At 48.9% G+C, this 12,902-nt stretch overlaps 6 protein-coding genes across 6 annotated transcripts; 3 read left to right on the plus strand and 3 right to left on the minus strand.

The window, feature by feature from the left end:
- Window positions 1-259: 259 nt before the first annotated feature.
- On the plus strand, window positions 260-2,007 carry F9C07_4556 (major facilitator superfamily domain-containing protein; the record flags this gene model as incomplete). The annotated part of the gene is made up of 3 exons (XM_041290628.1): window positions 260-662; window positions 732-1,609; window positions 1,681-2,007. The coding sequence occupies 3 exons, from the start codon at window positions 260-262 to the stop codon at window positions 2,005-2,007; spliced, it is 1,608 nt and encodes a 535-aa protein (XP_041144222.1).
- Window positions 2,008-2,339: 332 nt separating this feature from the next.
- Window positions 2,340-3,221, plus strand: F9C07_2281624 (uncharacterized protein; the record flags this gene model as incomplete). Its single annotated transcript, XM_041290636.2, has 4 exons — window positions 2,340-2,387; window positions 2,461-2,798; window positions 2,859-2,939; window positions 3,002-3,221. The coding sequence occupies exons 2-4, from the start codon at window positions 2,617-2,619 to the stop codon at window positions 3,219-3,221; spliced, it is 483 nt and encodes a 160-aa protein (XP_041144223.1). The 5' UTR covers window positions 2,340-2,387; window positions 2,461-2,616.
- A 101-nt stretch (window positions 3,222-3,322) lies between these two features.
- Window positions 3,323-5,230, minus strand: F9C07_4558 (uncharacterized protein; the record flags this gene model as incomplete). The annotated part of the gene is made up of 4 exons (XM_071511232.1): window positions 3,323-3,766; window positions 3,808-4,117; window positions 4,164-5,094; window positions 5,197-5,230. 4 exons carry the CDS (start codon window positions 5,228-5,230, stop codon window positions 3,323-3,325), a joined length of 1,719 nt encoding a protein of 572 aa, XP_071364874.1.
- Window positions 5,231-6,199: 969 nt separating this feature from the next.
- F9C07_4559 (uncharacterized protein) lies at window positions 6,200-6,871 on the minus strand (the record flags this gene model as incomplete). Its single annotated transcript, XM_071511233.1, has 1 exon — window positions 6,200-6,871. One exon carries the CDS (start codon window positions 6,869-6,871, stop codon window positions 6,200-6,202), a length of 672 nt encoding a protein of 223 aa, XP_071364875.1.
- Window positions 6,872-8,107: 1,236 nt separating this feature from the next.
- F9C07_1380542 (uncharacterized protein) lies at window positions 8,108-9,949 on the minus strand. Its single transcript, XM_041285196.2, has 5 exons — window positions 9,635-9,949; window positions 9,204-9,586; window positions 8,766-9,155; window positions 8,583-8,710; window positions 8,108-8,527 (listed from the first exon to the last, which is right to left on the minus strand). The coding sequence occupies exons 1-5, from the start codon at window positions 9,734-9,736 to the stop codon at window positions 8,298-8,300; spliced, it is 1,233 nt and encodes a 410-aa protein (XP_041144224.2). The 5' UTR covers window positions 9,737-9,949; the 3' UTR covers window positions 8,108-8,297.
- An 876-nt stretch (window positions 9,950-10,825) lies between these two features.
- F9C07_4561 (putative pantothenate transporter) lies at window positions 10,826-12,702 on the plus strand (the record flags this gene model as incomplete). Its single annotated transcript, XM_041290640.1, has 8 exons — window positions 10,826-10,989; window positions 11,039-11,132; window positions 11,181-11,248; window positions 11,302-11,358; window positions 11,409-11,567; window positions 11,620-11,989; window positions 12,040-12,447; window positions 12,502-12,702. 8 exons carry the CDS (start codon window positions 10,826-10,828, stop codon window positions 12,700-12,702), a joined length of 1,521 nt encoding a protein of 506 aa, XP_041144225.1.
- Window positions 12,703-12,902: the final 200 nt, after the last annotated feature.

The following is a 12,902-nucleotide window of genomic DNA, read 5'->3' on the forward strand; positions in this document are numbered from 1 at the left end:
CGTTCGTGCAGCTTTTTAACGGAAGTATCCGATGATGACAATGCAGGCCTTTGGATATAGTAATGTCGCTGAGCGGCTGTAAGTTCGCCCGAGTGTCGTATGTTTCCGACTAGCCATGGATGAATATGTTTGGTCTTGCCGGCTGGGATGCTTGGACGCAGAAATATATTCTAGACTCAAAAGCCTATCTGGTACTCATCGTCCGGCGTTTGTCATCGTAATTATTACCTCACTATAATTAAGCTACCTCCAACCAACCATGCAGTCCATCCGCCAGTACCGTCGCCTGCGGCAGGACCTAGCTGAAGCTCGGCGAGGAAAGCTACCTTCTGAGTCGCTCGCGAAGACCTCCACCAGTAGCGATAACGAGGCCGCAAAGGATCCGACAGAGAAGCCAGCAGCAATAGACCCAGCCGTCGTCCGTGGTGTGACCGTCTCGCGCCCACAGGAGGGCGATGGGAGCACCGTCTACGTGGTGGGCTGGAGGGACAACGACCCCAGTAATCCCCAGGTCTGGAGCTTGCCCAGGAAATGGATGGCTATGATAAACTGTTGCTGTCTGGGCATCGCGTTGACAATTCCCACATCTGTCGAAGGTCCTGCGCAAGAGGCCTTCCAGGACCACTTTGGTGTCAGTCCGATGGCAGGATCGATGAGCACAGGTATGGCTCTCAATGTACTACACATGCTTTTGGCCAACAAATACTGAACCATTGGTTGAACAACTGCAGGCATCTTCCTGATCGGTGTAGGCGTGGGCTCACTATTCTCCGGCCCTTTGTCTGAAACCTTCGGCCGCAATATCGTCTACTTTGTCTCGATGGTTGTGGTCATGCTGTTCATTATGGCCAAAGCTCTGGCTCCCAGCTATGGCGTCGCTCTCGCTTTCCGATTCTTCGGCGCCCTTTTCGCCGCGACCCCAATGACCGTGGCTGGCGGGACCATAGGCGACATCTGGACGCCCATGCAGATACCCTTCGGCCTGCCCTTGGTCACCATCTGTGCATACACCGGCCCAATCCTGGGTCCTGTGATCGGCGCATACACACCTGAGATCGGCTTCGAGTCGGCCGGCTGGATATCCATGATCATCATCGGCGCCGTCCTGGTATTCGTCCTGATTGCCCAACCGGAAACATGTAGTCCGCTGCTGCTGGAATGGCGCGCGAGACACCTGCGCGAGCTAACCGGCGACGACCGCTACCAGGCCGAGCACACATCGGCCAGCTCGCTAGACTTCCGGCTGCTGGCTAACGTGTATAGACCGTTTTTCATGGTCTGGACCGAGCCTATAATCCTGGTCTTTAGCTTTTACCTCGTCCTCATCTACTTTGTGCTATTCACTTTCTTGAACGGTTACCCTTATATCTTCACTAGGCCGTATGGCATATCGGCCAGCTCAACCTTCATCATCTGGGTTGCAATGATGCCTGAAGTTGCCGTGGCGATCATTATGGTCCCTTACATCTACAGCCTCACCAAGAAGGCCGCCGCGAGCGCAATGACCGCAGGCAAACCCCTGCAGCCCGAGGTATCCCTCTACTGGGCCATGGCGGGAGCTTCTATTTTAATGCCAGTGTCGCTATTCTGGATGGCCTGGACGTGCTACGTGGGTCAACAACCCTCCTCCAAGCCCAATTCAGAACCCCCCTCCTATGACCTACTAACAAAATCCTCCAGAGCGACATCAGCATCTGGTCCCCAATCATAGCCTCCACGATACTCGGTTACGCCCTCGTCTGTATCTTCACAACAATCTACATGTACATCATCTTCGTATACCTGCAGCACTTAGCGTCCGCGCTCGGATTCATGACCTTTGCTCGCTACGTCATCTCCGGTGCGCTCAGTCCGGCTTCTATCAAGATGTACGAGAACATAGGCGCTCATTGGTCGTTGACCATTGTGGGCATTATTGCTACGGTGATGGCACCCGTGCCCTATGTGCTTTACAACTATGGCCATAAGGTCCGTGCAATGAACAAGAATATTCAGAATAGGGCTTAGTGGGCTTTTACACTAGTTTGTGCTTATCTGCTGTTAGGACGATATGAGTGGTTCGGTGGTTGTGGGCGCGTTGTATACTTGGGGCGATGTTTTGACATGTTTAGTACTTCTTGAAAGTTTTTCCAGGCTAATTTTTCAATATTATATCTGACTGCTTTTTCTGCTGTTTATTCTCGTGGCGCAGACTACTAGTCTTGTCGACTTTTGTATTCTGGCATTGTAGCTAGGGCTATCACAGCCGGAGTATTATCAGTAGAGTATGAGGGGGCAAAGTTTTGTATTAACTTGCTCAAAATCAGACAGGGTCTTTTTATGCGAATGAGGAGACTAATCGGTTTTTAATTGTGGTTGAAGCGTGAAACGTAACCATAGTATTATAGGTAAGTGTTCTAGAAGAGAAGCCCTGCGAGGTTGTATAGACACTTACCATTATGCAATGCTATTGCCACAAAGCCGAACACCGGGGAAGAACTAACCCGGGAGTATGATATAACCGATCTCTTCTCTGACCCACCCTCTCCTCATTTCCCCAGCCTGCCACTCTTTCCCCTCCATTTCTCGCTATACAACTATTTTCACACAAAGGAAGGAGTACATAGTAAAAACAAAATGGAGCCCCTCTCGCCGCCCCCAGCCCTAACACATCTTTTCACTCTCCGGTGTGCCGTCGACCCTCCAATGGAGATCGGGAATGGACCTTACGGTAGACGTCGCTGTGTGCCCATTAAATCCGGTACTGTGAGAGGAAAGTACTTGAATGGAGAGGTAGTTCCTGGTGGAGCGGATTTCATGTAGGTGCAGAGTTGTTTTGCTGTTATTGGTGTATAGGGATACTAACGGATGATATTTAGGTTGGTTGAGGAGAATCAAACGACACATGTAAATACGAACTATCTTCTTAAGAGTGATGATGGAGCTTATATCTATATTCGGTTAGCTTTTATTCCCGTATCTTTTCATTGTGAGTGTCCTTGGTGACTGACATTATATATAGGACAGAGGGAACTCGTTCCGGGCCTCCTGAGGTCTTGAAAGCCCTGATGGAAGGAGACGACGGAGTGGACCCCAACCAATACTGGTTTCATTTGCATATCAAGCTTGAAACCGGCCATGAAAAATACAAATGGATGAACAACCGGGTCATTGTCGGGCGAGCGACCAGAGCCAAAGGCGAGGTTGCCTATGATGCGTATTTCTTGGAGAATATTGTTTGAATTATTTATGCTATTAAATCTATGTAGTGTTCTATGATATATCTTATGGTAAGCAGTCATGGCAGGAACATTATAAAGATGTATCCCTCACATAAAATTTATTACGATGGCGCGCGATTGCGGAGAAATTCGGCCAGATTTACGTACTCCCCTTTGGTCGCATCCTGTTGCGCGAGCACTTCATCTACAATCTCGTTCGCCCACCGAATCTCGGTATGGCACTGACGCAGCTCTGCTAGGCGCTGACGGAGCCATTCGATCTGCGCCGGATCGTCTGTTTCGAGCACCGCGACTAAGATTGGCCAGTGCAGACGACGCATGAGTCGTGGCTCGGATGCGTATTGCTTATGCGTGATCTCGAGGATGTTGTTCAGGGCGTGCCGGTGAAGCGTGCGCGGAGATTGTGAGGGGCAGAGTAAACGCCGATGGAAAAGAATCTGCGCGTAAAAAGTGCTAACAGCCATATTGATTGTGTTTAACGTGCGTCGCATTGAGGCCGGGCCGGCGAATTTGGCTGTGATGAACAAATCGGAGAATTTCTGCAGCTGTTAGGATTGGTCTCGTGCGGAATGAGAAGGGGACATACATCTCTGACGGCCATTATTTCGTTAAAGAATGACTCTGCCTGGTAGCCGGAATCGGGAATGTTGTCGAATAGCAACTTCCATGTTCGATGGCGTAGCGACATGCCCGCATGTAATAGTTCCAAAGCCCGGTAATTCTCCATGTCATCCGATACTTCCTGGTCCGGGTACTGTTTACCCCAGAAGCATCGTCCCCATACACGGGCGCAACGATATAGTCGGTCCGGATGTAGGGCTGGGTTCCCGGACTGGAGCACGTAGTCGTAAAGCGATTCGGACAACCCCATGGGCTGACAGCTCGCATCGATATACCTGAGGCTATATTAGACCGGCTTCGAAGGAAAGCCACGGTACCTACAGAATCCATAGTAATAGTTGCTCGGGAATGAATGACACCCGAGACTCCGGCTCGTTCGATTCCTCGGACTCCATCGACAGCAGCACATTATTCACGTCCTTGATCTGGAACAACTCCGGGTGAGATTCCAGCAACGACTTCACCCCTTGTAAATGTAGTTCTAGATGTCGCACGCAATGACCGTATTGCCATTCGTATGTCACCATCAGAAACATGGTCGCGAAGATCGCCTCCAGCTCGGCGGGCGAGACCTGTCGCGGGGACACCAAGGACTGGCGGAATTCCTTGACGGCCAACCCGTAGTGATAGCGACCGTGATCCTCCGCCGTGGGCCGGCCGGGCGTTCGCACTATAAGACCGTTGCGGTGCATATCACTCGCGGATAAGGCGAGAATCATCCGCATGATTATCTTGTTCGTGGCGGCCGGCCCTTGGTATAGATAACAGAAACTGCTCCATTGCCACGATTTCATGTAATAGAATACCAACGAGGACGATGGGAAGTATTGAAAATACTTCTGATCATGTTCGGAAAGCACCAACGAGTTGGCACACGCGAAGTCGGTTACAGATAGCGAAGGATATAGCGGCGGGGGCGGATGGTAAGGGGGCACGCCGAGCCAGCCTGGAGAGGATATCGAACCAACGGGGATACTGGTGAGGTCGGGTGTAGTGTCTAAGGGGTACCATAACGTGCCAGGGGAGGTCACGAAGGGTGGGTGAGGGATCTCGATCGTTGAAGCGGCGAAGGTAGTGGAGGCAGCGACATCACAACTGGGCCATCGAGGCTGAAGTTGTCGCGCCGGAGTGATGGACTTGCCTCGTTTCACTGGAACTCCCCACTCACAGCTGAGTCGCAAGTTAGAGCAGCGTTTGCAGACAGGGCGCTCTTCGCCGCATTTCACTTTTCGACGGCGGCAGGTACTGCAGCCTGGGCGAAGTCGCGGTTAGTTTGAGTATTTTACCGGGACGCCGAGCATTCCGTAGCAGGCTATAAGAAGGAATGTATGCACGTAGGTAGGTATCTAAATACCTTTCTTTGAGCGAGGGGCGTTCCGACCCGACATAGATTGAAGAGCCCACGCTACAAAAGCAAGCAATCAGCCGGGAGGCATCAGCAACGAGTGGATGCCAAGTAGCAGGGCAACCGGGAAACCATCTGAGGTTGTCGGGAAAAGTGACGATAGAGAAGGAAAAGCGATGCCGGAAAATGGAAAAAGATCTGATAAAGCTTAGTCAGCGACTCTTCGGTCTATTAGAGGCCGCATAGGTTCTACTTCTCTGAGATTTCTATTTATTGCTGAAGAACACTGATTTGCATGTCTTTGGCGCTTATGGGTCTGTCTGAGTAGCGTTGTACTGTATGCATGACCGGCGTCAGCCCTAATGGGGCCCTGCAAGTGATAGAGTCGCACCGCATCTCCCAGCAGCTATCGCTATCGTCCAGGGTGATTATCGCACATTAAAGCAACGTTTAAATTACAGCAGAGTATACATCCAACCCAGCAATCCCCGTTACCATGTCCTTCCCATAGTTAAAAAACAGACCCGACGTCATGTCGCCTCATGCGGAACCGCAAGTAACTCTCGCTCCCAACGGTTTCCCCGAGCAGTCCAGCTTTTGCACCGCCCGAGACATACGGACGAAGCACAGACCTGTCACGGTTACTGTACCCAGCGCCAATACAATGTTTATGATCCCGAAAAAGCTCAATGTCTTTCTGGCCTGGAGATAGTCCAAGTAGGAAGGGGACATAGAGAAGGCAGTAAGCATATATATAAAGAAGCCCATCAGTGCAAGATGGAAGACCTGATCCAGATTATTAGCGAGTCAGCCTACAACGGTAAGGTGGTCACCCACAGAGATAACAATAGTCCCAACTCGATGCTGTTTCCTTACTATCCACGCAGTGATGAATAATAGACAGCAAGAAACGGGCATCAGGGCCACCGCTGCGGCAAAAGTTGGACTGCTTTTACTGTATGGTACAATCGCGAGTTGTAGCAGAAATCCGAGGTAAAAAAATCCATCGAACTTAAGCAAAGACAAAAGTAGCTAATGAGTGGGCAAAAGTCAGAGCCGTATCAACCACAGCATACAAGAAAGGTTTACTTGCCTGCAAGTATAAATACCTTCTTCTCATTGGTTTGTCGGCGTCCACCGTTCGTAGGGTAACCCAGGCGAATTCTTCGTACAACTTCCACGCACTGAACAGAATTAAAAAAGTGAACGATACCGGTATGGCTATGATCGAAATCATCATCCCCTGTAACAGAGGCCACATTCCCTGTAGTGACCCCGGGCGTACGGCAGCATTGGCTATAAGGACTTCTACTATATCACGCAGCTGACCATACTGAATGCCATTATATACGCTTAATGCGGCCGAGTATATGCCCAAACCAATCAGTTGGATAGTACCCCAGTGTGCCGATGTGTCATAGACAAGGAGCAGCTGGTATACCACCCAGAGTGTCACCAAGACGAAGAAAGTGGGTATGCATCTGTATGCTGATATATCCCAAGCAACGGGTGTAACATTGTTTCGAATACTGGTGTATATTACCCTGTTCCATAGGTCAGCAGGTTTCGTGCCAAGCAAAGTGAGTGTCAAAATATACGCTTCAAGAGCAATGAGCACCACCACTTCAATGAATGTGGAAACTAGAAGGATCCAGGTCCACAGGGTGTTTGGTCTGTATAGCATTTCGTATATCCCGAAGTCGACGATATTATTTCTCTCAGAGCTTTCAAGGAGCGGCTGAAGCACTGGCACGTAAACTTCTAGTCCGGAATCGCTGAATCTACAACGCGGACTATGTTGTTAATTAAATACATAGACACGACACATGGGGTGTTCATCCTGTGCACCAATTCCTGAGGTATTCGGGGCTGCGTGCCCACTAACGTGTGAATTGAACTCTTGGCTTTGGAGGCCTTAAAAGTAAATATAGATTTAGTTGCGTGGGTGTGATGGTTTGGCGGCTAAACTGCAGCCTCTAAAGTGGTGCCCCCCACAACCCTCGTAAACGGACGTACGGAGTATCGAGAGAACGCGAGGAAATGTTGATCGCCAGTGATCGTCACCGCCAAAGCAGCTTGCCCTCTTAAATGATTGTGTCGCCGGTTGTCCGCCCAGAAGGACCAGTTAGGCTATCAAGCGTAATGCACAAGGTCTCAAGTCCAGGGCCAGAAATGACAGACCTTAGATATCCTGCTAATATGTCTAGTGACGCTCGGCCTATGCGTGTGGACTGCCATTCATCCAAGTATCCCGGTGTATATATTCTCAAGTCCACGCTCTCGAGCGCTCGGGGTTAATGACGCTGGTTGTCATCTTTCCAGAGATCAATATCACTTCCGCATGGAATCAGAGAAGACGCGCGAAGAGCCTGCTTGTTGAAGTGAATCGAGCCCTGTAGCAAATATCAAAGGAGAATATATCAGAAGTATAGTACTTGGCGATTTGCAGTTTCTCATAGTCTTCTCATCTCTGGATGATGCATCTACCGAGCTGAGGAAGCTACATGAAAGAATCCATAATATATTCTAGATTACGCCCATCAAGCAATTCCTTGCGTATTGGGAAACTCAGGATAAAGAATACCTTCCTTGGAAAACGAAAGTTTCTCCGGGCCTAAATCCAGGAAGTCAAGATCATCCACTGCTTTCAAAATATTCGAACTTAGTTGAGTGACAGCACTATCCCATGCTGCATCTGAACTTGCTCAAAGCTAACCGTCTGCAGCACAGCAGCCTGCTCAATGGACAAACTTCTTCGCCCACGTTTCTTTATATCACAGAATAATAACAAATAATCAAAAGGTCAAAAGAAAGTTAACCTGATATGTCAAGCTTACTATTTCGAAGCGCCTTGCACTAACAAAGGCCCTACCTAAAATTTACTCAATTTTATAGACTTGGCTGATATGGATAATGTGCGGTTGAGAGTAACTTTCTTTGAATAAAAACCATTCTTTACATATTTCCTACCTAGACGATTACATCTAGCTGTAAGTTATGATGCTATGCCCCTCTCGCCCATCTCACCTATTCTCTCCCGATAAAGGTCAATTGGGCTAATTATTTGTCGGTCGAGTGATCCTCATTTGCTATAATATGAATATGCATGTTTATTCCTGGATACAGTTCTCCCATTGTGATTTCGCCTGTTTGAACAGAGCTTCGTCCGTGATCATTTCCCATCCGATCATGGCCAGCGACTTGCCCACAACCACTGCCTCAACATGAGCATCATCAGTGCCAGCCGCTGCTGCAAATGACGGATGGTGAGGAAACGATCCATCTGGTCCTGGTATACCGAACATGGTATGGAGGGTGGGCATAATATAACTGACATTGCCTGTGGTAGTCATTAGTAACTGACATAACCGAGGAAAGAGTGAAGTGTAGAATACCAATGTCGGATGACCCCGTTAAGACTTTCTCATGACTCTTTAGGACGTTTCGATCGTAGCTACCCATGTGGGTCTGATAACGTTCACACAAGGTATCGTTTAACTTAATGTCGGTGTACAGCTCATCTCTGTTGCTTATATCAGCTTAGCTCCAACGAAAAGCTCGGGAGAAGGCGTACGTACTCTACGAGCTTAACTTCGCATCCCGTCGCTAACGCGCCTGCCTCAATGCAATTGCGTACCTTGGCCATTAACCGATTCAAGCCCTTCAAAGTCGGACTACGAACTTGCCAATAGGCCTTGGTATAAGCTGGGATGACGTTGGCTACCTTAGGCGTATCCAAAAAGGCGCAATGAACACGTTCATCCGGTTGGAGCTGTTGCCGTAGGACAGCAACGTTATTATAAGAGGTCACCAGAGCATCGAGCGCATTGACGCCTTCCCAAGGGTTGCCTCCAGCATGGGCGCTCTTCCCAGTAAACTCACAGTGAATCTGTTTCCGGGCATTCATCAAGACGCCGCCCACCCCAGTGGCGTCAACACCAGGAAAGAGCTTCTGGGGACCAGCGTGCCTACACCGAGTCAGTATCATATAATGATAGAGAGTCAGGGGTACATACGCCATCAATGAGATATCGACACCCTTATAAGCCCCAGCATCTATCAATTTAGCCTTTCCACCACCATTCTCCTCGGCCGGTGTGCCCAACAGCTGAGTACGACCAGGGATGCCATACTGCTTCAGAAGAGCAGAAAGTGCCAAGAAAGCAGCGACACTGCTCGTTGTGATCAGGTTATGGCCACAGGCGTGACCTATGCCGGGGAGTGCGTCATATTCGGCATTGAAATTGATCAGCCGTCCGCCAGAGCCACTGATGGCTTCAAACGATGTGTCCAGGCCATATGCGTGGCGAGTCACGGTAAATCCTTGTGCTTCGAGGAAGTCGCAAATCGCGTCGTGAGCTTTATACTCTTCATATGCTGTTTCTGGATTGGACCAGATCTGCGCAATTAGCGGATGGGATAAATGACGTAAAGAGCAAAGACATACCTCTCGGTTCAATTCTCTTAAGGTTGTCTGTAACGACTCTAACGCCGCATCAACGGATGCCTTGATGTCCGCAATACTAGGCTTTGCTTGCATAATTGCCATGGTGGTAGTCTGTGATATCTGTACGCGTACTCTGCGGAGGCTGTCAGTTGCCTAACGCTAGCGGAGACCATTATATATTGTTCGTCTACAACACCCTTCACGGTATGACTATGCCTCGGTTGGAATTAATTGTAAGGATGAGTCGGAATTTCGCCTCAGAAGACCCTTTGATAGGATAGATCGCCGACGCCATTGCCTATCATGCTGCACGTCGGCTCCATCGCTTGCATCCCACATGTCGGATATGTTATCATTGCCCTTATCTGGTAAGAATAAGCAGGCTATCAGGGGTGAAACTTGATGACTAACGGTATGATGAATGATATCAGTGTTAACGAAATGCGCATTTGCCATTATCTTTATTATCACTGGCCCCCTCGGCAGATTAGAACCAGTTCCTTCCCCAATTTGCCGAAGCCAAGAGTGGAGATGTGGGTATCCAAACAGCCCCAGTCCTCGTGTGAGCCACCTCAAGTTTCTAGATGTACGCTCTCCGCACGATTGAATTTGCGGGGTAGCTGCAGCAGGGCCTGTTAAATGCCCATTGCAGTAGTTTTGATCCACACGATAGGGAAAGCGTGTTGAATCTTTTGATAACCTTCGCAAGTTTTAGGTTGGACATTTGCCGAGCTCGGGACGGACATTGGTGGATTTGCCGACGAAGCCCTACTTCGTATCTTTCCAGTGGCGCTGCTGCTCCATGGGGCGAATCGTTGGGTTTTAACCGGCAATAAAGTGGGTTCGCCATGAATTTATACCTCCAGGATTTCATATGGACCCACGGTATTGGGTGCCACGCTATCCAAGATGTCAATTCCGCTGTGTATCCTATCTGTCTTAGTTCGCTATCTTTAAGAGCTGACTCACTAATTACCTTATTATCCGGTGAATGTGAGAAATGCTTGGATGTTTTTAGGTCGAATTAACATGTTCTAGGTGCGGAAATAGTGTGCGATCTTCCGCTGTTGGCAATCTTTCAAGTCCCGAAAATTGCTACCGATGCCTTGCATACCTGTCATAAAAGGGCTCACAGCTCGAGAGGATATTTTGTCGTTCCACTAAACTCGAGAAATTGGATTGCGAGATACCATGGAAAAGCAACACGATGTTCCCCCAGGGACAATGCCCGAGATAGATGACTTGAAGCTTGAGCCTGAGATGTCAGTTACCAAAGATGTCGACCTGGGACAGATGCTGGGGATGGATGTCACCCCACAGCAGGAGAGAAAGGTGCTGCTAAAGCTAGACTTGATGTAAGTACTTTGATATTGATTATACAGGCTCAGAAACTCATACAATTAGATTGATCCCCTTAATGGGTATCTGCTATATGATGCAATATATGGACAAACTGGCTTTGAGTCAAGCAACATTGTTCAATCTAAGAGAAGACTTGGTATGAACCATCAGTCACATACTTAAGCTATGGTGCTAACTTTGATAGGACCTACAAGGGACGGAGTACTCCTGGTCCTCAGCGATCTTCTATTTCGGATACTTTGCGTGGAGTTGGTATGATGTTCGCAGCGCCCATACTCCTTCTCAGCTCACTAACTAGTGATTAGGCCAAGCTCCTACCTTATTGTCCGCCTTCCCATAGCCAAATATCTCAGTGCCTCGGTGTTCGTCTCTCTACCTACGTCCATAACCATCCATTGCTAACAGCTCACAGGCTGGTCTGGGGAGGAGTTCTTATGTGCCATGCTGCCGCGAAAAACTTCGGCGGTTTAATGGCCGCCCGGTTCTTTTTGGGAGTCGGTGAGGCTGCCATTGCTCCAGGATTTGCTCTGATCACTGGAATGTACTATAAGCGAGAGGAACAGCCTGCAAGGTAAGCACATTAGCATTGGGTATCTCATGTCAATAAATTAACACCTCCATAGACAAGCTGCATGGTTCTTCGGCAACTGTGTTTCCACCGTCATCGGTGGTGTTGTTGCTTATGGCATTGGGACTATCAAGGTTAATGCCATTGAGAGTTGGCAGCTACTCTTCCTCTTCTTAGGTGCCATCACTGCCGCCATATCGATCTTCCTCGTTATACTCCTTCCCGACGCTCCACAGAAAGCGATATTCTTAACCAAGACTGAGCGTACGATCGCTGTGCAGCGGACCCTCAAGAACAAGACCGGTGTAATGGAGGGCGGAGATTTCAAATGGAACCAAGCATGGCTTGCCGTTCGTGATCCACAAACGTGGTTTCTTGTCCTGTACACATTCTCCGTCAACTTGTGCAATGGAGGTGTCACCAGTGTATGTCGTTCCAGCTTCTGGTGTCCTCTTAATCCTTGCTGACCGGACAGTTCTCCTCAATTATTATCAACGGCTTCGGCTTCACACAACTCAAGTCCCTTCTGATGCAAATGCCTCTTGGTGGTGCCCAGATCGTCTTCTTGCTTATCACCGCCGGCGTCGCCACTGCCATTCCTAATACTCGAATCCTCATGATGATCTTCAACACGACAGTCTCATTAGTCGGCATGATCCTCGTCTGGAAATTGGATGAAGATAACCAAAAGGGCCGGTTGACTGGATTGGCTCTAGGGGCTGTCTTTGCGGTGAACATTCCCCTGTCGCTTAGTATCATCAGTTCCAACGTGGCCGGGTTCACGAAGCGAAGTACGACGAGTGCCTTGATGTTTGTGGCCTACTGTGTAGGGAATATTGTTGGGCCTCAATTCTTCCTTTCCTCTGAGGAACCCCATTATCCTGTGAGTTTGTCCTCAAAATCACGTATGCACAAACAGAGGCTAACCAGTGATTAGACCGGTATGAAGGCTGCCATTTCTGGTCTCGCCCTAGGGGCGTTTTTCCTGATTTGCTTGTACGTTTATTATATTTTCGAGAATAAACGCCGAGACGCGGCGTATGGTGCTCCCTCCGAGTTAACTGAGGAAGAGGAGCGGATGCAAGGGCTATCGAACAAGACGGACCTTGAAATTGAAAGCTTCCGTTATGTCATATAATCACTGACTAGACTTACATAATTGAATTGTTTAGTAAGAAGATGGTCCCTCAACTCACTGAGCGCTATTTTAATGGTAACAAACGGAGTGGCACGACAGGGATACCCTTTTTATGCCACAGATCTCTTGTAGGTTGCTAATGCAATGCCACCCTTATCTAGGCCAATAAGCTGATTCTGCATGCCAATGCTGCTGTGCAT

Source organism: Aspergillus flavus, chromosome 3 (genome assembly GCF_009017415.1).
Source record: "Aspergillus flavus chromosome 3, complete sequence".
Lineage (NCBI taxonomy): Eukaryota > Fungi > Ascomycota > Eurotiomycetes > Eurotiales > Aspergillaceae > Aspergillus > Aspergillus flavus.